The sequence below is a fragment of the Ranitomeya variabilis genome, chromosome 1 (genome assembly GCF_051348905.1).
Source record: "Ranitomeya variabilis isolate aRanVar5 chromosome 1, aRanVar5.hap1, whole genome shotgun sequence".
Taxonomy (NCBI): domain Eukaryota; kingdom Metazoa; phylum Chordata; class Amphibia; order Anura; family Dendrobatidae; genus Ranitomeya; species Ranitomeya variabilis.
The window spans coordinates 820,226,170-820,250,911 of NC_135232.1; the positions used below are offsets into that span (position 1 = coordinate 820,226,170).

Below are 24,742 nucleotides of genomic sequence, written 5' to 3' on the forward strand. Positions count from 1 at the left end.
GAGTCATAAACTGTGCATGACCTAACTTTTGCAACGTTCAAGAATCCTCACCTCCCATAAAGGGAAGCTTTGTTATGTTCAATTGTTATGCTATTTCAAAAATGTGTGTGTTTTCTGTTAACATGTATTATTGTTCTTGTTTTCCCAGTCCCGGAGTACTGGATTTAACCGGGGGGGAGTGCAGCACCCCAGAGTCCTGGTTGTTGCAGTACTGTGGCTCCGCCACTATGGGGAGCTATGGTACGTCTGATTGCACTAAGGAGTTTCTCTGACCAGGTACACTGACACCACACTTCACACTCCGGCCACCAGGGGGGGTGGTCCTATCTAGTAGGCCACTCCTCACAACTCTGGTAAAACTAGGGGTTGGACAGGAAGACAGGGAGAAGTAGCTGGGAAGAGCTAGTGAGAGGACCTGTCAGGGATGGGATCCTGGCAGACTCCTCAGAACAGAACTAACCAGTGCACAACGGGAATACAGTAAAGAAGTATTGGGACCAGAAGGAGTCGTGCTGTTAGACCGAGGCAACATCCTTCTGAGGCGCAAACAGTCGGTGGCCGGAACGCCGAGCAAGTAAGAGACTTTAAGTACACTGCAAACCACGGCCGGACAGCTAATTATAGGTTGGCTGTCTCACTTAACACCTAAGCAGACAACGGAGGCAGTTGTGGGAGAGGGGCGACTCTAGGGTCCCAGAAGAACTCCAGGCCTACCCCGTCATACGGGTGCGTCCTACCATATCATCTGGGGGACGGAGAGAACGAACATCAGAGACAGACAGAAACAGTTGTGAGGACTATCCCGGGAGCTCAGCAGGGAAGAACTACAACACCCAGCGCTAGCAGGTAGACACTGATTCCCACCTGTAAAGAGAACTCCTGATGTGCCTTTGGACCGGCCGGTCTCTGACAACCCAGTTAACAGCGCTCTGGACTGAGGTCTCCAAAACCTTCAGTAAAGAGGTAAAGAGACTGCAACCTGGTGTCTTCGTTATTTACCGCGACTTGCACCATCATCATCACTTATTGCACCGGACGTCCCCCACTGACAGACAGGGCCACGGACCGGGTCTAGCCACCGTGACAACCCCAGGACTGAGACCCAGAGGCCCGGCTCCGGGTACCCCTCGGCCCTGCGGCGGTGTGGGGGCGCTGCAACGGCATGCTTAAATGAGGAGGGAAAAATACCGGAAGAGAGAGAGGTTGAATATTTTTGTTATGCAAGAGGTGACAGCAGGGGAAATGGACTGGAGAAGATGTGATGGAATGGGGTCACTAATGCAAGTGGTCAGGCAAGAAGATGCAAGGAGCCTGATCACTTCTTCTTCTGTGACTGTTTCAAAGTCAGAGCGTGAAATAGATGCAGTGGGGGAGGGAGGACAATGCGTGGTGTAATGGGATTGGGAGATGATTTCCTGTCAGACATGGTCAATTTTTTCTTTGAAGCAATTGGCCAGATTAGTCAGCGCAGAGGTCTGTGGTTGGGGCCTGCACTCTTGGGTTGAGTAGAGAATGAAAAGTGTCAGAGACGTTGAGGGTTATTGGACAGTGAGATGATGAGGGTGTTAAAATAGGTTTGTTAAGCATGAAGTGATACACTACAACCCACACAAGTGGCTCAGGTAGTGTATCTCATTCAGGATGGCACATCAATGCGAACTGTGGCAGGAAGGTTTGCTGTGTCTGTCAGCGTAGTGTCCCAGAGGCTGGAGGCACTACCAGGAGACAGGCCAGTACACCAGGAGAAGTGGAGGGGGCCGTAGGAGGGCAACAACCCAGCAGCAGGACCGCTACCTCAGCCTTTGTGCAAGGAGGAACAGGAGGAGCACTGCCAGAGCCCTGCAAAATGACCTCCAGCAGGCCACAAATGTGCATGTGTCTGCACAAACGGTTAGAAACCAACTCCATGAGGATGGTCTGAGTGCCTGACGTCCACAGATGGAGGTTGTGCTCACAGCCCAACACCTTGCAGGATGCTTGTCATTTGCCACAGAACACCAGGATTGGCAAATTCGCCACTGGCGCCCTGTGCTCTTCACAGGTAAAAGCAGGTTCACACTGAGCACAAGTGACAAAGTCCGGAGACGCCGTGCAGAGCGATCTGCTGCCTGCAACATTCTTCTGCATGACCGCCTGCCTGACTGCCATTAGGTACCGAGATGAGATCCTCAGACACCTTGTGAGACCATATGCTGGTGCCGTTGGCCCTGGGTTGCTTCTTATTCAGGACAATGCCAGACCTCATGTGGCTGGAGTGTGTCAGCACTTCCTGCAAGATGAAGGCATTGAAGCTATGGATTGGCCCGCCCATTCCCCAGACCTGAATCCTTTTGAACACATCTGGGACATCATGTCTCGCACATCCACCAACGTCACGTTGCACCACAGACTGTCAAGGAGTTGCCGGATGCTGTAGTCCCGGTCTGGGAGGAGATCCCTCAGGAGCCCATCCGCCGCCTCATCAGGAGCATGCCCAGGCATTGTAGGGAGGTCATACAGGCACGTGGAGGCCACACACTACTGAGCATCATTTTCTTGTCTTGGGGCATTTCCACTGAAGTTGGATCAGCCTGCAATTTGATTTTCCACTTTGATTTTGAGCATTATTCCCACTCCAGACCTCCATGGGATATTAGTTGTGATTTACATTGATAATTTTTAGGTTTCACTGTTCTCAACGCATTCCACTATATAATGAATAAAGATTTACAACTCGAATATTTCATTTAGTGATATCTAGGATGTGGGATTTTAGTGTTCCCTTTGTTTTTTTGAGCAGTGTATTTATATTACATAGATAATGTGTGCCACTGACAACTGTATATCTATGTGTATATATCTATTCTATTCTAACCGGTCAGTGTGATTTTACTGTAGCGGCACATGAATTACCGGCTTTTCAAAGTATCTAGCGGTATGGTTCTACAGGAAGTATTTTTTTTTTGTTTCTGGAGGCACTCATCTTAATTAGCATTCACAAAGAGACACAAGTTAGCCCCCAAAACGCACAAAAATCGCAACAAAAATGCACTAAAACGTGCATTTTTGGTGCAGCTTTTTTCCTGCCAAGAAACCAGGTTTTGCTGCTGAAAACAAAAAACCGCAGCAAAAACGCCCAGTGTGAACTTACCCTAAAAAATTCATTTTCGTTTACTTTTGGGTTTTGCCTGCATCTAGGACAAGTCTATGGGAAAATCTGCGCATAAAACTCAGCAGATGTGCAAGAGAAATTGACATGTTGCATATTTGAAACACTTTACCCGAGTCTGTTAACACTGAGTTAGGCCTATTTCACACTAGCGTCGTGCACTGCACGTCGCTATGCGTCGTTTTGCAGAAAAACCGCATCCTGTAAAATTGCTTGCAGGATGCGTTTTTTCTCCATAGACTAGCATTAGCGACGCAGTGCGACACGTCGCAACCGTCGTGCGACGGTTGCGTCGGACCACAGGCACAAAAAACGTTGCTTGTAACGTTTTTTTGTGCGTTGTGTGCAGCAATTCCGACCGCGCATGCACGGCCGGAACTCCGCCCCCTCCTCCCCGCACCTCACAATGGTGCAGCGGATGCATGGAAAAACAGCATCCGCTGCCCCCGTTGTGCGGCGCTTCCACAGCTAGCGTCGGAGCGCTGCAACGTCGCATAGCGACGTGCAGTGCACGACGCTAGTGTGAAAGTAGCCTTAAAAACAAAGAAAAAATCAGTGGGCATGAGATTTCTATAAATCTCATTCACTTAATGAAACTGTAAACTCTCGTTTTTGTGTATTTTTGCCGAGTCAGTGTCAAAAACTCACTGAAAGCCAATCATCGGCACACAGCCTTAATGTAACTACACATTTCTTTTGTTTTTCTTCTCCCAATTTTTTGTGGTTTTTCCGAAAAAGGTTTGCCTCTAAGGGCTCCTTTTCGTTTGCGTGAAATACGGCCGAGTCTCGCAGGTTAAATCCCGGCTATGCTGCCGGCACTCCAGAGCAGAGCATGCGGCCGCACAGCAATACATGGAGCTGCACGCTCCGCTCTGGAGTGCCGGCGGCAGAGCCGGGTTTTAACCTGCAAGACTCGCCCGTATTTCACGCAAGTGAAAAGGAGCCCTTAAATTAAGATCTGCATCTACTTTTAATTTTATTTCTTCGTTAATTATTTTTACATGCTTTCTGTTAGGATTTGTACATTTTTATAGACTAGTAATTTACAGCTTCATTTTCTTTATAGTAATTCAAGAAAAAACTAATTTGATTAAATCTACCAGTCTTCCGCAAATGAAGTCTGAAAAGAGGTCATCAGCTGGAAGGTTAGTATTTCCTGGTATTGGGTTTCATGTAAAGTTCTAGTTTTCACAACAGATGTGAATGGATTCCTTAATAAAAGTAGTGGAATTAGAGATGCTTATTTCTTGTAAGCAGATGACCTGAACAAAAGCCCCTCCTAGTAATAGTGTCATGATTACCTTAAATGCAGTGCTGTGATGAACAAGAAGAAAATCACATTTCTCCTACGCCTCATTGGGGGGGGGGGGGACACAGGACCATGAGTGTTATGCTGCTGCCATGGTCCTGTGTCCCCCTATGATTGGCTCGGAGAAAAGGATTTTACGGTGAGTACACAAAAATCCCTATTTCTCCTACGCCTCATTGGGGGACACAGGACCATGGCAGCAGCGTAACACCCATGGTCCCGTGTCCCCCAGTGATTGGCTCGGAGAAAAGGATTTTACGTACACAAAAATCCTTATTTTATGTTTGTTACAAAAGAAATGATATTTAAGCAGTCTCGCAGCCAGAATGGCTGTAAAAGTAAAGTAACCCCTTTGTTACCATTTTTATTATTACATTTTTACGCCTTTGTTTCACTCCCTTTCAAGAGCCATAACTTTTTTTTTTTTCCTTTAGCCATATAATGGCTTGTTTTTATTGCAAGTTGAGTTGTAGATTTGTATGACACCATTCATTTTCCTGTGTTACTAAAATTTGGATTTTACTTTTACGGAGTTTATTGTGCAATAAAATTGACCTGACAGAATGATTCTTCTCTAATTGATTACAAACCGCATGAAACAAACGCACAAAACGTCTTTTCAAATACAGCTTATATTCTGTCTCCATAAAAATGCAAGACTTGGTATATCAAATGTCATACCGTACTCTTCAGGTTATAAGTAGTGTTGAGCATTCCGATACCGCAAGTATCGGGTATCGGCCGATACTTGCGGGTATCGGAATTCCGATACCGAGATCCGATACTTTTGTGATATCGGGAATCGGTATCGGGATTAATAGCAATGTGTAAAATAAAGAATTAAAATAAAAAATATTGCTATACTCACCTCTCCGACGCAGCCTGCACCTCACCGAGGGAACCGGCAGCCTTCTTTGCTTAAAATGCGCGCGTTAACTGCCTTCCGTGACGTCACGGCTTCTGATTGGTCGCGTGCCGCCCATGTGACCGTGACACGACCAATCACAACAAGCCGTGACGTAATTTCAGGTCCTGAATGCCTAATTCTAGGCATTCAGGACCTGAAAATTACGTCACGGCTTGTTGTGATTGGTCGCGTCGCGGTCACATGGGCGGCACGCGACCAATCACAAGCCGTGACGTAATTTTCAAATCCTGAATGCCTTATATATACGTCACGGCTTGTTGTGATTGGTCGCGTATAGCAATATTTTTTATTTTAATTCTTTATTTTACACAGTAATATGGATCCCAGGGCCTGAAGGAGAGTTTCCTCTCCTTCAGACCCTGGGAACCATCAGGGATACCGTCCGAGACTTGAGTCCCATTGACTTGTATTGGTATCGGATTAGATCCGATACTTTGCGCTGCCGGTGTTCGGTGGTGCGGGGGCTCTGCCGACATTTTGTGAAAGCACAGAGCCCCCGCACTTAAATGGTTTACTATGCAGTGAACTGAGATCTCATCTCCCAAGATCTTGGTGCCAAGATCTCCATCTGCGCATGGGCCTCCCCCGACATCCATTTTCCCGGAGTCCACCGCATAGTAAACCATGTAAGTGCGGGGGCTCTGGGCTTTCACAAAATATCGGCAGATCGGCAGAGTCCCCACATCACCGAACTCTGGCAGCGGCGCGCATCCGAACACCCCCTCATCTCAGCCTGCGGTCTTCAGCAACGCTCTACTCTTGCCTCCTTCAGCAGCGACCCTTTTTTTTCCCCCTATTTTTCTCCTCAAAATTTGGGGTGCGTCTTATAATCCGCAAAAATACAGTAAATAGAATAACTCTCTCATTGGTTGAACAAAATAGTGTGAGAAGGACTTCCGGATCTGCCTGCCAGAAATTGGGTCTAACAGGCGTTCTGCCAGTACAAACAAACAGGTCGAATGCATTGCAGTACAGAATAACAGAAATCCGATAAATAAGTTACCCTCTTCACAACCTTTGAGGTATCTGTACGTCCTGGTCTGATAGGGGTACCCGACCTTTGAAGTATGGATACATCATGGTGATCATGCGGGGCCACAGGAGACTAGTTAACTCCTTCAGTGCACATTGTAAAAAAAACAACAAAAAAAAACGATAAACTAGGTAAAAAATTATGCCTTTTTGTCATGCTAAAAAAGTGAAATAAGACAGGATCAAAACGTTCAATGTAAATAAAAATGGTACAGCTAAAAACGCCATGTTATCCGTCAAAAAACAAGTCGCCATACAGCTCAATCAGTAGAGAAATGCAGAAATATTTCATTTTTCTATTAAATAGGTTTTCATGTAAAAGTGGCAAAACATGAAAAAAATATAAATTATGTCGCTGTAATCGTACTGACATGAAGAATAAAGCTGGCTTATCAATTGTACCATCTGGAGAACGGCATTAAAAGAACAAAAATACAGAAAAACAATTCCTGAGCTGCAGAATTTTGTTCTTTCTACGTCCCAAAAACTGGAAAAAGAAAGGGATCAAAAAATGTTATGTCCTGCAAGAAAACAAGCCTTCACATGACTGTCAGCAGATATATAGAAAATTTGTAGCTCTCAAAATATGGTGGCGCGCAATAAAAAAAAGTTTTCTAGTGTGTGTGATAGCAGCCAAACATCTGGTATCGCTGTTATCGTACCAACCTGAAGAATAAAGTTGTCTAATCACTTACACTGCACTAGCAACTTCGTAAAAAATATATAAAAACAATTCTTTACCTGATGTCGATTTGTTCATTCTGCCTCCCAAAAATCAGAGTAAGGACTTATCCTGAGCTCATAAACTGGTGTTTCCTTGTAAATCTCTGTAATATCTGATTAAGATGGAATACCATGTGGCAGATTCACTAAAATACAGAAGATGGAGGCACTGTGGATGCCGTTTCGCCTATGATAGGCGATGTCCTTTTTAAAGCATGCGTAAAATGTGTGGTCAACCACAGTTTTGTGCACCACTGGCGTATATTGCATTGCACTCGGGTGATATTCGAGTGCAGTGCGATGTTTCACTTGCACCCATAGACTTGTATGGGTGCGAGTGAGCAGAGTCTCACTGCCAATAGCATCATGCTGTGATTGTTCTCTCATGCCCAATGACAGATCTGAGCTGCCCCATAGTATAACACTGGGCCGAGTGCTATGCGATGTTTTTATTGCATAGCACTCAGCCATTTTCTACGGTAGTGTGACTTTGGCCTTAGGCCGGTTTCACACATCCTGATATTTGCGGTACCAGAAAACCCGATACCGGAGATGTTAGTGTCCATGTGTGTAATACTTGCTGCACACGTGGCAGCCGTGTGCCGCATCAGTACCACACGGAAGAATGCTAGGGAAGAAGCGGTACAGAAAGCTGTTCCCTTGTGCTGAAGACGGCTCTCAGACGGCGATCAGCACATATTTTCACTGTCCAGGTTGAAAACTATTCATCCCCTAGACATGGATTATGGCATGGGACTGAACGATGGAGAGGTGAGGGGTATTGTTTTTTAATTTTTAGTTGATTGCAGGAGGCGAGGGATTCGGTGGTATTAGGTGTTATAACTGTGTTTTTGTTATTTTTAAATAAAAATATAGAACTGTTTTGTTTTATTTCTAATAAAAGGCATTATTCTGGCAGTCTTTGTTTACCAAACTATAGGATTGATAGTGGATAGCTGTCTTATAGACGCCTCAACATTACCAAGCTACAGAAAGCTCCTGACACCATGCTCACAGCATGACCGTGACGTCACGGCAGGTCCTTGTCATGCAGGACCTGTCATTATGTCGCGGTCACATGACCGTGTAGCGGTCACATGACCGTATAGCGGTCACATGACCGTGACGTCACGGCAGGTCCTTTCCGCGCAGGACTTGTGATGACGTCGCGGTAACATGACCGTGAAGTCATGGCAGGTCCTTCTGCCAGACCATCTGTGCCACCGGAACGTGCCGGTTGCATCGCGAGGAGCGGGAAAGGCGGCGTAGGTGAGTATATAATCGTTTTTTATTTTTTTATTATTTTTAACATTAGATGCTTTTACTATTGGCGCTGCATAGGCTGCGTCAATAGTAAAAAAACTTGGTCACACAGGGTTAATAGTAGCAGTAACGGAGTGCATTACCCGCGGCATAACGTGGTCCGTTACCGCCGGCATTAACCCTGTGTGAGCGGAGGGTAATATGCGGGCGCTGGGCAGTGAGTGCGGGGAGTAAGGAGCGGCCATTTTCTTCCGGACCGTGCGCGTCGCTGATTGGTCGCGGCAGCCATGACAGGCAGCTGGCGAGACCAATCAGCGAACGAATAACCGTCACAGACAGAAGGACAGACGGAAGTATATATATATACTGTGTGTGTGTGTGTGTGTATATATATATATATATATATATATATATCATCGTGATTACTCGCTAATCCTGCCCCTGCACAGTAGCTCCGCCCCCCACATTACCACACAATCCCGCCCCCCACCACATTACCACACACAATCCCGCCCCCCCACCACATTACCACACACAATCCCTCCCCCCACCACATTACCACACATAATCCCGTCCCCCACCACATTACCACAGATAATCCCGCCCCCCCACATTACCACACATAATCCCGCCCCCCCATCACATCACCACACACAATCTCGCCCCCCACCACATCACCACACACAATCTCGCCCCCCCACCACATCACCACACATAATCCCGCCCGCCCACCACATCACCACACATAATCCCACCCGCCCACCACATCACCACACATAATCTCGCCCCCCACCACATCACCACACATAATCCCGCCCGCCCACCACATCACCACACATAATCTCGCCCCCCACCACATCACCACACATAATCCCGCCCGCCCACCACATCACCACACATAATCCCGCCCACCCCATTACCACACATAATGCCGCCCCCCCACATCACCACACACAATCCCGTCTCCCACCACATCACCACACGTAATCCCGCCCGCCCACCACATCACCACACGTAATTCCGCCCGCCCACCACATCACCACACGTAATCCCGCCCACCACATCACCACACGTAATCCCGCCCGCCCACCACATCACCACACGTAATCCCGCCCGCCCACCACATCACCACACGTAATCCCGCCCACCCCATTACCACACACAATCCCGCCCCCCCACATCACCACACACAATCCCGTCCCCCCACCACATCACCACACATAATCACGCCCGCCCACCACATCACCACACATAATCCCGCCCGCCCACCACATCACCACACATAATCCCGCCCCCCCACCACATCACCACACATAATCCCGCCCCCCCACATCACCACACACAATCCCGTCCGCCCCCCACATCACCACACATAATCCCGCCCCCAACACATTGCCACACTATTGTTATTAACTTCATTTTAAGTTACTTTACCACCTGCGTAAGCGCTATTGAATGTTGTCATTATTTACTTTAGTTTAATCACCAGCAGCGTTAATTAGATTGCAATGAGCGTGCCGAGCGTTAGCTGGCTGGAAACATCTAGTATATATATATTTTATTTATGTAGCGCCAACATATTCCGCAGCGCTTTACAATTATAGAGGGGGTTTGTACATACAATAGACATTACAGCATAACAATAATCACAGTTCAAAACAGATACCAAGAGGAGTGAGGGCCCTGCTCGCAAGCTTACAAACTATGAAGGAAAAGGGGAGACACAAGAGATGGATGGTAACAATTGCGTTCGTTGTTCTGACCAGCCATAGTGTAAGGATCCGGGTGTTCATGTAAAGCTGCATGAACCAGTTAACAGCCTAAATATGTAACAGTATAGACACAGAGGCCTAATTAACTGCATAAAGTGTATGAGAACATGTTGCGAGGAACCTGATTATGGTTTGTTTTTTGAATGGGCGACCTAGGGATAGTTGAGTTAATGCATTGAGGCGGTAGGCCAGTCTGAACAAATGCTTTTTTAGTGCACCCTTAAAACTGTGGGGATTGGGGATTAATCGTATTAATGTGCATTCCAAAGAATTGGCACAGGATGTGAAAAGTCTTGGAGACGTGAGTGGGAGGTTCTGATTATTGAGTAAGTTAACCGCAGGTCATTAGCAGAACGGAGATCACGGGTAGGGTGGTAGACTGAGACCACGGAGGTGATGTAGGGTGGTGCTGAGCCATGGAATGCTTTGAAGGAGGGTAGTAGTTTTGTACTGTATTCTGGAGTGGATGGGTAACCAGTGTAATGACTGGCACAAGGTACAGGCATCGGTATAATGATTGGCGAGGAATATGATCCTGGCTGCAGCATTCAGGACAGATTGGAGAGGGGAGTGTTTGGTAAGAGGGAGGCCGATTAGTAGAGAGTTACAATAGTCCAGACTAGAATGAATATGTGAAACGGTAAGAGTTTTTGCAGAGTCGAAAGTAAGAAAAGGGCGAATTCTGGAAATGTTTTTGAGATGCAGGTAAGAGCAAGCCAGTGATCGGATGTTGGGGGGTGAATGTAAGCTCGGAATCAAGTATGACCCCAAGGCAGCGGGAATGTTGCTTGGGAGTAATGGTGGAACCACACACGGAGATGGCAGTGTCAGGCAAAGGTAGGTTAGTAGAGGGAGAGAACACGAGGAGTTCAGTTTTTGACAGGTTCAGTTTCAGATAGAGGGAGGACATGATGTTAGAGACAGCGGTAAGATAATCACTGGTGTTTTCTAAAAAAGGCAGGCGTGATATCAGGAGAAGTGTATAATTGGGTGTCATCAGCATAGAGATGATACTGGACACCAAATCTACCGATTGTTTGTCCAATTGGGGCAGTATACAAAGAGAAGAGGAGGGAGCCTAGGACTGATCCTTGAGGAACCCCAACAGTAAGGGGAAGATGAGAGGATGAGGAGTCCGCAAATGATACAGGAGCGGTCAGAGAGATAGGAGAACCCGGAGAGAACGGAGTCCTTGAGGCTGATGGAGTGTAGCATAGTGAGGAGGAGCTGCTGATCCACAGTATCGAATGCTGCGGAGATATCCAAGAGAATTAGCATGGAGTAGTGACCATTAGATTTAGCTGTTAGTAGATCATTAGAGACTTTAGTGAGGGCAGTTTCAGTAGAGTGTAAAGAGCGGAAACCAGATTGAAGAGGGTCGAGAAGAGTTATCTGAGAGCGGACCAGGTGTTCCAAGAGATTAGAGATGAAGGGAATATTAGAGACAGGTTTATAATTAGCAGCACAGTTTTGGTCGAGGGATGGTTTTTTAAGTAATGGATGTATGATGGCATGCTTAAATGAGGAGGGAAAGATACCGGAAGAGAGAGAGAGGTTGAATATTTTTGTTAGGTGAGAGGTGACAGCAGGGGAAAGGGACTGAAGGAGATAGGACGGAATGGGGTCACTGGTGCAAGTGGTCGGGTGAGAAGATGCAAGGAGCCTGATTACTTCTTCTGTAACTGGTTCAAAGTCAGAGAGAGAACTAGATGCAGTGGGGGAGGGAGGACAGTGCATGGTATGAAGGGATTGGGAGAGAATTTCCTGTCGGATGTGGTCAATTTTGTCTTTGAACTAATTGGCCAGAATGTCAGCATGGAGATCCGTGGTTGGGGCCTGCACTCTTGGGTTGAGTAGGGAAAGAAAAGTGTCAAAGAGACGTTTAGGGTTATTGGACAGTGAGTTGATGAGGGTGTTAAAATAGGTTTGTTTTGAGAGGTGAAGGGCAAAATTGTATGTTTTAAACATGAACTTATAATAGTTTAGATTTTCTCCACAGATGTTCGGCACGTGTTTGCAGAGTGTGCCACGGTTGTCGCCGTCTGTGCCGAGTTGTTCTATGTATTGGAGGTGCAATTTAGTCCAGGGCACTTTGCAGGGTGTCATTGTAATGCTTCCGTGCAGAATCAGGACATGAAATGGAGGAGATAAGGGCCAATGAGGACTGCAGATTCTTCATAAGTTTCTGGGTGTTAATGACCTGTATGTTTCTATAAGTGTGGAAAGTGGGGGTGACCTGAGCGGGATGGCAGTTCTTGATAGAGAATGAAAGAAAGTTGTGGTCAGAGAGCGGGAAAGGGGAGTTTGTGAAATTGTCCACTGACCAAAGCCGGGAGAAGACAAAGTCGAGGGAGTTTCCGTCTTCATGTGTTGTAGAGCTAGTATGCTGCGAGAGGCCGAAAGAGGAGGTTAAAGATAAAAGGTGAGAAGCAGATGGGGAGAGGGGAAAAGCAATGGGGATATTAAAATCACCCATGATGAGGGAGGGGATGTTACATGAGAGAAAGTGTGGAAGCCAGGTGGCAAAGTGATCCAGGATCTGATGAGGGGCCGGGTGGACGATACACCACCGCCACTCGCATGGAGAAGGGGATGTAGAGCCTGACAGCATGGACTTCAAAAGAAGGGTAGACAAATGAGGATACTTGGGGGGATAATTTGGAAGGCACATTTGGTTGATAGGAGCAGACCAACGCCTCCACCTGCTCTGTTGTCCGATCTTGGGATATGAGAAAAGTGTAGTTCACCATATGAAAGAGCAGCAGCAGCGGTGGTGTCTGACTGCTGGATCCAGGTTTCAGTAAGAGCCAGGAGGTTAAGAGAATTAGGGCTCATACTCACTTGCGAGAAACTCGGATGAGTCTCGTATGTTAATACCCGGCGCTGCTGCCGACACTCAGATCGGAGCGTGCGGCCGCATAGCAATACATGCAGCCGCATGCTCCGCTCCTGAGTTGAGTGCCAGGTATTGCCGTGCGAGACTCATCCGAGTTTCTCACAAGTGAGTATGAGCCCTTTGAAGGGAAGAAGTCATGGATGAAAGGGAGTTTATTACACAGACAGTGAGAATTCTAAAGGGCACAGTTGAAAGAGGCAGAATGCATGCATGGGATATTGGGGTTGGGAGAGATGTCTCCAGCGACTAGGGGAAGGAGGATAGAAAGAGTGAGCAGATGGTTAAGAGATTTGTGAGAGCGTCTCATTTGTTGGATGGTGGGACTGAATGGATCTGCGCTGTTAAGCAATGTGAACAAGTGCTATACATAGGAGAGGAGAGGAAAGGACAGCGAGGCCGATATGAATGGAGTTTAAAGAGTTAATGCAAGGGCGGTGAACGTGAGTGAATGCAGCAGCCAGGATATAGATTCTACAAATGCATATGATGAATATTTGTTCTGAACAGGGAATAGATTTATTTAATTACTTTACCCCCCAAACTCACCCCTGCCGATGTGTGTCTGAATATATAGGAGGCTAGTTCTTAGATCTTACTTTTTTTTTTTTTTTTTCCTCTCTTAGCAGTCAATCAGACTAAGTTGAGACAGCAGGACGCAATAAATGTAGTGAACAGATAAACAAATGTTCAGGCCAACATGGATCATAAACCACTGTGACAACAGTTATATGCCTCTCTGCATAAGGGACAAGCAGAAGTAAGTTCAATAGCTATGTACCAAAACAAATGCTTGCTAACATGGCTAACAAATCTAGATACATGCAGGATTCAATGCTGGAGATAGAATGAGTTAGATACCATTCAGGTTGCTTTCTGACATTGAATGGAGTGCAAAGACACTATATATTGTACGTGTATATATATATATATATATGTGTGTGTGTGTAGATATATATATATATATATATTATAAACACACAGTTATATGAAAAAGTTTGGGCACCCCTATTAATCTTAAGCTTAATGTTTTATAAAAATTGTTTTTTTTTGCAACAGGTATCTCCGTTTCATATATCTAATAACTGTTGGACACAGCATCAATAGTAAAAAAAAGTTGGTCACACAGGGTTAATAGCAGCGTTAACGGAGTGCGTTACACGCGGCATAACGCGGTCCGTTAACGCTGCCATTAACCCTGTGTCAGTGCTGACTGGAGGGGAGTATGGAGCGGGCGCTGGGCACTGACTGGACGGAAGTAGGGACTGTACCCGTCGCTGATTGGTCGCGGCCTGGCAGCGGCGACCAATCAGCGACGCGGGATTTCCGTGACAGACAGATGGAAGTACCCCTTAGACAATGAGATATATATATAGATGTATATATGTGTGTGTGTATATATATATATATATATATATATATATATATATATATATATATATATATATATATATATATATATATAGTTCAGTCCATATATATTTGGACAGAGACAACATTTTTCTAATTTTGATTATAGACATTACCACAATGAATTTTAAACAAAACAATTCAGATGCAGTTGAAGTTCAGACTTTCAGCTTTCATTTGAGAGTATCCACATTAAAATTGGATGAAGGGTTTAGGAGTTTCAGCTCCTTAACTTGTGCCACCTCGTTTTTAAAGGGACCAAAAGTAATTGGACAGATTAAATAATTTTAAATAAAATGTTCATTTCTAGTACTTGGTTGAAAACCCTTTGTTGGCAATGACTGCCTGAAGTCTTGAACTCATGGACATCACCAAACGCTGTGCTATATACTACGTGGCTGTGCTATATACTACGTGGCTGTGCTATATACTACGTGGCTGTGCTATATACTACGTGGCTGTGCTATATACTATGTGGCTGTGCTATATACTACGTGGCTTCCCTTGAGGAAGCGAGAGTCACTCTCGCGAAACGCGCGTCGGGGAGAGCGGTCTGGTCCCGGACTGAACATCGCATTTCATGGGTAATTAACCTTTTATGTTCACTTATTACTTTTGGGGCAGCAATCATTTTCTTAATATATGTGGCCTATCAGCTCTTAGTATTTAATTTCAATACGGGAGTAAGTATCTTCCCTTATTGTATATATCATGGGGACTTTTTTGCTTCGCGCTGTTCATTATGGCCACCTAATAACTATATGATTTATAGCTGCTCTGATCAGTCCTGTATTGTGACCGCTGTGCGTTTGCACTTTTTGGGATCACACTATACAATGGTATTTGTTCATGCTAATACATGAATTACGTGTTTTTTTTCTTATTTTTTCTGTTATTGATTGTATTTAATAAATAATATTTTTATAAAACAACTCTAGTCCTCCCAATTAGTCATAGTTAATATTGAGTTAATATATGGTTTAAATTAAATTTGCACATTGCTGGTTTCTCTATATACTATATACTACGTGGCTGTGCTATATACTACGTGGCTGTGCTATATACTACGTGGCTGTGCTATATACTACGTGGCTCTGCTATATACTACGTGGCTCTGCTATATACTACGGGCTGTGCTATATACTACATACTACGTGGCTGTGTTATATACTACGTGGCTCTGCTATATATGTGGCTGTGCTATATACTATGTGGCTGTGCTATATACTATGTGGCTGTGCTATATACTATGTGGCTGTGCTATATACTACGTGGCTTTGCTATATACTACGGGCTATGCTATATACTACGTGGCTCTGCTATATACTACGTGGCTCTGCTATATACTACGTGGCTTTGCTATATACTACGTGGCTTTGCTATATACTACGTGGCTTTGCTATATACTACGTGGCTCTGCTATATACTACGTGGCTCTGCTATATACTACGTGGCTCTGCTATATACTACGTGGCTCTGCTATATACTACGTGGCTCTGCTATATACTACGTGGCTCTGCTATATACTACGTGGCTCTGCTATATACTACATACTATGTGGCTGTGCTGTATACTACATACTATGTGGCTGTGCTGTATACTACATACTATGTGGCTGTTCTGTATACTACATACTATGTGGCTGTGCTGTATACTACATACTATGTGGCTGTGCTGTATACTACATACTATGTGGCTGTGCTGTATACTACATACTACGTGGCTCTGCTATATACTACATGGCTGTGTTATATACTACGTGGCTGTACTAAATCCTGCTCCCCGAATGCCCGACATCCAGCGCCCCGGACCCCCGACATCCTGCGACCAATCAGCGACAGACGCAGTCCAGCCGCGAATTGATGCGGGATTTAAACCACGCCTCGCTGATTGGTCGCGCACGGCCGTGCGCGACCAATCAGCGATATTGGCGCGGGATTTAAACACCACTTTAGTGATTGGTCGCGGCCGGCCGTGAGCTACCAATCACGACCGGCGCAGTCCGGCCGCGAACTGGTGTCAGATTTGAACCACCCATCCAGGCGCGACCAATCAGCGATATTGGCGCGGAATTTAACCCCCACTCACAGCGCGACGTACATACATACATGCCAAGAGTGTGCAAAGCAGTCACCCAAACAAAAGGTGGCTACTTTGAAGAACCTAGCATATAAGACATAATTTCAATTGTTTCACACTTTTTTGGTAAGTATATAATTCCACATATGTTAATTCATAGTTTTGATGCCTTCAGTGCGAATGTACAATTTTCATAATCATGAAAATGCAGAAAAATCTTTAAATGAGGTGTGTCCAAACTTTTGGTCTGTACCGTGTGTGTGTGTGTGTGTGTGTATGTGTATGTGTATGTGTATATATATATATATATATATATATATATATATATATATATATATATATTCGTATGTACTTGAGTATAAGCCGACCCGAGTATTAGCCGAGACCCCTAATTTTGCCACAAAAAACTGGGAAAACTTGTTAACTCGAGTATGTCTTAGCTGTTTTCATTCTGACCCAATGTCAGTACGCCAGATCACCAGGGAGAGCCAAATCAGATGGTTACGCCCGTCATTTTACAAGCGCACTTGGAGACAAAAAGACACCTCACACATATCCTGTGAGCAAGTCACTTTTATCTGATGTAATGCAGCAAGAGGGCTGTCCCACACGTCCAGAAAATTCCGGTACCGGAAAAAATCGGTACCGGAGTTATCTGTGTCCGTGTGCCCGTGAGCTCACGTAGGCCATACGTGCGGCACACGTGTGCCGCCCATGTGCCGAGTGGGTACCACACGGAGCGTGCAGGAGACAGCGCTAAAGTTTAGCGCTGTCCCCTGCATCGTGCTGAAGCCGCGATTCATATCTTCTGTGCAGCAGCGTTTGCTGCATAGAAGATATGAATAATAGTGTTTAAAAGAAAGATCTATCTGTCCGCCGCCCTCCCACCCCCTGTGCGCCCCCCCGCTGTTCTGAAAATACTCACCTGCCTCCCTCTCAGTGTCCTGTCCTGGCTGCGCCTTCTACTGTATGCGGTCACGTGGGGCCGCTCATTTACAGTCCTGAATAGGCGGCTCCACCCCTATGGGAGGTGGAGCCACATGTGGGGCCGCCGATTAGAGTCATGAATATGACATATGCCAGGGTCATACTGACCTTTATTCCTCACAACGTACCAAAAACATGTTGTGACTGACTATTGAGAACATACATGATAAGAAGTGTAGTCTCCTTGAAGGGGAGACCATCCGACTACTGCGTTAACAGATTCTAGTAATTCTAGCAATTAAAGGCAAGAGGCACTTAAAGGCAACCTATTAACCCTTCTATAACAATTTCCCCCTTTTGTAAATGGTATAACCTCTGCCACAGGGTCAGCTGATGTCCACAAAGGAGCTACTGTCTCATGGGTCTAGTACCCACAAGGGGGCTTTCTACCTGCTTCGCCCATCCACCCTCAGTGTGGACACTCACCTCCACCGTCAGCAGTGGCCATACGGGGCCTATGATATACTACAGAAGGTTCAGCCTTAGGTAATACATATATTAGCGCTTTTACGGCTACATAAAACAATAAGCAAAGCAACAAAATTTGCATACAAGTCTGTCAAGTCAAGTCAAAAATAATCCCTCCCTCTAGGCCGCTAAGCCAATCGGCTGGATTTAAAAAGGAGTCTCTATATTGTATTAGTCTTATTAAGAACCTTAAGGAACCTAGAAACTCTGAGTCCAAGTCTCATTGTGTATGCAGTGTGGTGTTAATACCCTCCTTGGCTCCTGGGGTATGGCAAAGTACAGCATAGTCCTTGCAGCTACTGGGCTGTGTGTACAGATCCAACAGTCCAGCAGTTTTTGTCCTTGTCGACATTTAAAAGTGTATTCAGTGTCTCTGTAAGGTGCAAACATCCTACCACTGCCAGCAAGGTGATTAGAACAACAGTCTTTCTGCTAGTGAAAAGATCTTTTTGCAGTGAATATAGGCTCCTTCTCACGTGTCTGTGTATGACCACCCAATCACCTGGATTCAGCTGATGTACGTCTGCACTGGCATTAAGATCTGGAATGGATGAAAACACATGTTTATGCACCACATTAAGTCTTTTCTGCAAGGCCTGGACATGGGCTGTCATAGCACCTTGTTGCATTTGTAGCACCTGTGGGAAGTACAGACCAGTCTCTGGCAAACTACTAAACAGGACTTCAAAAGGCGACAAGCCTGTCTTTCTATTTTGAGTGTGTCTGACTGAGAAGAGTGCAAGAGACAAGCACTCTACCCCGCTCTTTCCTGTGTCTGCCATGGCCTCTGAATTTTCAGTTTGTGTCCCATTTAGTCTCTCCACTTTCCCACTACTTTGTTGTCTATATGGCGCATGATATGCTTGCTGTACTCCCAGGGCCTGCATGACTTCCCTCAATATTTCTCCCGTGAAGTGTGTGCCCCTATCGCTCTCTATGGTTTCTGGGACACCATACCTGCAGATCAGTTCTTTCATCAGTTTGTCTGCAGTCGCTTTAGCATTTGCACATTTTACCAGATAGGCTTCCAGCCAACCAGAGAAGAGATCTACACATACTAGGACATTTTTCACACACACCTACCTTGAGTAGCTGTATGTAGTCAGTCTGCAGTCTCTGAAACGGGTATAGAGGCCTGGGTGTCTCTTTCTTAGGGATTTTTACTGGTTTACCTGGGTTGTGCTGTGCACAGATGAGGCATGAACGTACGAGCTTTGCTGCTGCGTAACTGAAACCAGGAGCGATCTGGAAGGCGTCTACCATGGACACATGTGACATTTTGAGGTGTGAGTGGGGCCAGGTGGTGCTTGCGCCATAATTAGGAACAGGGACCTTGGTATATACAATTTATCCTTATTCTCCCAAAACTCCTTTTGAGTTCAGCTCCGCTCCCATTGTCCCCTGTGTTCCTTCTCTGTTTGGGCAGCTGGAGGGATTTCAGGTCATCTAGGCTCAGTGTGGCTGGAATACGCTGACTCTCCGCCACTGTCCACTGCTCCCTAGGCCGCCTTGCTGCTACTTTAGCAGCCTCGTCCGCCCTTCTGTTGCCCTCTACCTCCACAGAGTCACCGTCCGTGTGTGCTTTTACCTTGACGATGCCAACCTGGACTGGTAACGTCAATGCCTCCACTAATTGTTTCACCAGCTCTGCATTTTTAATGGAATTACCGGCTGATGTAAGAAACGTTCTGCTTCTCCAGATAGGGCAATAATCATGGGATATTCCCCATGCACAATTCGAATCTGTATAAATATTAGCGACTTTACCTGCAGCAGCTCTACACGCCTCTGTGAGTGCCTTCAACTCTGCCTCTTGCACCGACATGTGAGGAGGGAGTGGTTCAGCTCGGATTACCTCATGTAAGGATACTACTGCATGTCCAGTGTAGTATCGCCCATCCTGGTGGTATCTGGCGCCATCTACAAAAATAAAAACCTCAAAATATGCATTAGGAACAGGTTTTTCATGAACATATGTAAAACATACTGTCTCCTGACTCATCAGTTCCTATGCAGTCATTTTTTTTTTTTTTTTTTTTTTTTAATGCTGTCACCAATTCCCCCTTTTCTGAATCCACAGGCAGATGAGTGGCTGGATTCAGAACATTATGTCTTTTGAGGGTGACGTATTCAGGAATTAGTATTAGAGCACATTCGAGTCTGATCTGTCTATCCATAGACTGGTGTTTTGGTTGAACTTGTATGACTATGGCAGTAACCCCTTACTGACCTCGGACGGGATAGTACGTCCGAGGTCAGCTCCCCTGCTTTGATGCAGGGCTCCGCGGTGAGCCTGCATCAAAGCCGGGACATGTCAGCTGTTTTGAACAGCTGACATGTGCCCGCAATAGCGGCGGGTGAAATCGCGATTCACCCGCCGCTATCAACTAGTTAAATGCCGCTGTCAAACGCAGACAGCGGCATTTAACTACCGCATCCGGCCGGGCTGCCGGATATGAGCGCATCGCCGACCCCCGTCACATGATCGGAGGTCGGCGATGCTTCTCCATTGTAACCATAGAGGTCCTTGAGACCTCTATGGTTACTGATCGCCGGTAGCTGTGAGCGCCACCCTGTGGTCGGCGCTCACAGCACACCTGATTTTCTGCTGCATAGCAGCGAACAGCAGATCGCTGCTATGTAGCAGAGGCGATCGTGCTGTGCCTGCTTCTAGCCTCCCATGGAGGCTATTGAAGCATGGCAAAAGTTTAAAAAAAGTAAAAAGTGAAAAAAATAAAAAAAATATAAAAGTTTAAATCACCCCCCTTTCGCCCCAATCAAAATAAATCAATAAAAAAAAAATCAAATCTACACATTTGGTATCGCCGCGTTCAGAATCGCCGGATCTATCAATAAAAAAAAAAAAGCATTAACCTGATCGCTAAACGGCGTAACGAGAAAAAAAATCGAAACGGCAGAATTACGTTTTTTTGGTCGCCGCGACATTGCATTAAAATGCAATAACGGGCGATCAAAAGAATGTATCTGCACCGAATTGGAATCATTAAAAACGCCAGCTCGGCATGCAAAAAATAAGCCCTCAACCGACCCCAGATCATGAAAAATGGAGACGCTACGAGTATCGGAAAATGGCGCAATTTTTTTTTTTTTTTTTTTTTTTTTTTAGCAAAGTTTTACAATTTTTTTTCACCACTTAAGTAAAAAATAACCTAGTCATGTTAGATGTCTATGAACTCGTGACCTGGAAAATCATAATGTCAGGCCAGTTTTAGCATTTAGTGCACCTAGCAAAAAAGCCAAGGAAAAAACAAGTGTGGGATTGCACTTTTTTTGCAATTTCACCGCACTTGGAATTTTTTTCCCGTTTTCTAGTACACGACATGGTAAAACCAATGATGTCGTTCAAAAGTACAACTCGTCCTGCAAAAAATAAGCCCTCACATGACCATATTGACAGAAAAATAAAAAAGTTATGGCTCTGGGAAGGAGGGGAGTGAAAAACGAACACGGAAAAACGAAAAATCCCAAGGTCATGAAAGGGTTAATGTCATGTGGGGAACAAATTGTCAAAAAGAAAAAGTCAGTGTGATCTCACATGCCTTTCGGTAATACAGCAGCTTTTACAACACGGACACACGTAGGAGACCCTCTAATCACTGGGTCTAATTGTGCTGAGTAGTAAGTTATTGGTCTCTGTTCTTCTCCATGTCGTTGTGTCAGTACTGCGGTAGCATGTCCTCCCTGCTCTGTGCAAAATAAGAAAAATGGCTGATCATAGTTTGGAATGCCTAAGGCCGGGGCTGACACAATGAGCAGCTTCAGAGAATTAAAGGAATCAATTGCTTCTTGAGTGAGATTGTAGGGGTGTGATGACAACCTGTCATAGAGTGGTTGCATCATTTGTGAAGTAGACCTTATCCAAGGCCTACAGTAGGTCACCAACCCTAGGAAAATGCGTAGATGCTGGTGTAACCTGGGTAAAGGGAGATTTTGTATTGCCTGTTTTCTGTCTTCAGTCAGGTGTCTTGTACCTTCAGCAATACAATGTCCTAAAAATGTCACCTTTTGTTTGCAATACTGCATACCTCCCAACTTTTGAAGATGGGAAAGAGGGACAAAGTTTGCGGCGCGCTTTGCGCGCCGCGGCAAATTTTAGGCCACGCCTCTGACCACACCCATTCATAATTAGTCACACCCATATCCACATCCCAACCACACCCATTTAGTACTGCCGATCACACTGTTTCATATACAATAATTATAAACAAAAAAATATGGCCACACATGATGCTCCATACTGTACGATGACCACACATGACGCTCCATAATATATAATGACCACACATGACGCTCCATAATATATAATGAACACACATGACGCTCCATACTGTATAATGAACACACATGATGCTCCATACTGTATAATGAACACACATGATGCTCCATACTGTATGACCGCACATGATGCTCCATAGTGTATAATGACCGCACATGATGCTCCAGACTGTATAATGACCGCACATGATGCTCCATACTGTATAATGAACACACATGATGCTCCATACTGTATGACCGCACATGATGCTCCATAGTGTATAATGACCGCACATGATGCTCCATACTGTATGACCGCACATGATGCTCCATACTGTATAATGACCGCACATGATGCTCCATACTGTATGACCGCAAATGATGCTCCATACTGTATAATGACCGCACATGATGCTCCAGACTGTATAATGACCGCACATGATTCTCCAGACTGTATAATGACCGCACATGATGCTCCATACTGTATAATGGCCGCACATGATGCTCCATACTGTATAATGGCCGCACATGATGCTCCATACTGTATAATGGCCACACATGATGCTCCATACTGTATAATGACCGCACATGATGCTCCATACTGTATAATGGCCACACATGATGCTCCATACTGTATAATGACCACACATGATGCTCCATACTGTATAATGACCGCACATGATGCTCCATACTGTATAATGACCGCACATGATGCTCCATACTGTATAATGGCCGCACATGATGCTCCATACTGTCTAATGACCGCACATGATGCTCCATACTGTATAATGACCGCACATGATGCTCCATATTGTATAATGACCACACATGATGCTCCATACTGTATAATGACCGCACATGATGCTCCATACTGTATAATGGCCACACATGATGCTCCATACTGTATAATGACCGCACATGATGCTCCATACTGTATAATGACCGCACATGATGCTCCATACTGTATAATGGCCGCACATGATGCTCCATACTGTCTAATGACCGCACATGATGCTCCATACTGTATAATGACCGCACATGATGCTCCATATTGTATAATGACCACACATGATGCTCCATACTGTATAATGACATACAGGCACGCAGCTCACACACAGGCACGCAGCTCACACGCACGCAGCTCACACACGCACGCAGCTCACACACGCACGCAGCTCACAAACACATGCAGCTTTGACACAAATGCATCACACACGCAGCCATCACACACACACGCAGCCATCACACATACACACGCAGCCATCACACACACACACACGCAGCCATCACACACACACACACACGCAGCCATCACACACACGCAGCCATCACACACACACGCAGCCATCACACACACACGCAGCCATCACACACACACACGCAGCCATCACACACACACACGCAGCCATCACACACACACACACGCAGCCATCACACACACACACACACGCAGCCATCACACACACACACACACGCAGCCATCACACACACACACGCAGCCATCACACACACGCAGCCATCACACACACACACACAGCCATCACACACACGCAGCCATCACACACACACACACGCAGCCATCACACACACACGCAGCCATCACACACACACGCAGCCATCACACACACACGCAGCCATCACACACACACACGCGCGCGCAGCCATCACACACGCAGCCATCACACACGCAGCCATCACACACGCAGCCATCACACACGCAGCCATCACACACGCAGCCATCACACACGCAGCCATCACACACGCAGCCATCACACACAGCCATCACACACACACAGCCATCACACACACACAGCCATCACACACACACAGCCATCACACACACACAGCCATCACACACACACACGCAGCCATCACACACACACGCAGCCATCACACACACACACACGCAGCCATCACACACATCACACACACACAATCTCCTCTGTGATGCAGGGGCGGCTGATGTCCATGTGCAGCTCTCTGCTGAAGTCTTCAGTCTCCTGCTCACAGCTCTGCACTATCCCGGCACCTCCCCCGTCTCTCCTTCTCTGCCGGGATAGCAGCTAAGAGCAGAAGCCGGAGCTCCGTGCACACACAGCCAGAGGTAGTGAATCGCTGACCTTTCTTCTTGATTGCTGCAGGCTCTCTCCTTCAGCGTGGCAGCGCCGCACAGGGGGCGGGAGGGGGGGGGGGGGTGTTGCGCGGGCGGTCAGGAGGCAGCTTTTATAAAAAAAAAAAAAAAACAGGCTGGCTCTCTCTACGTCCCGGAAGTGGGCGGGGCTTCACCGGCGGCCGCAAATTCGGGATTTTAAATGCCCGAAGCGGGACAGCGGGACCCCGGTGCCAAAGCGGGACTGTCCCGCTGAAATCGGGACGGTTGGGAGGTATGATACTGTAATTTGTCACGTGAGACCTTGCAACCCTTCTCTGCCAAAAAAACACAGCAAGGGAACTG

At 46.1% G+C, this 24,742-nt stretch overlaps 1 protein-coding gene across 4 annotated transcripts in view; it reads left to right on the forward strand.

Moving 5' to 3' along the window:
- The window catches only part of CENPC (centromere protein C), a 316,155-nt gene that overhangs the window by 131,529 nt on the left and 159,884 nt on the right, over positions 1-24,742 (forward strand). For all 4 annotated transcript variants that reach the window (XM_077275003.1, XM_077275008.1, XM_077275016.1 and 1 more), the window contains one exon: positions 4,215-4,293. In XM_077275003.1, the coding sequence (XP_077131118.1) occupies positions 4,215-4,293 (79 nt within the window). The remainder of the gene's footprint in view (positions 1-4,214; positions 4,294-24,742) is intronic.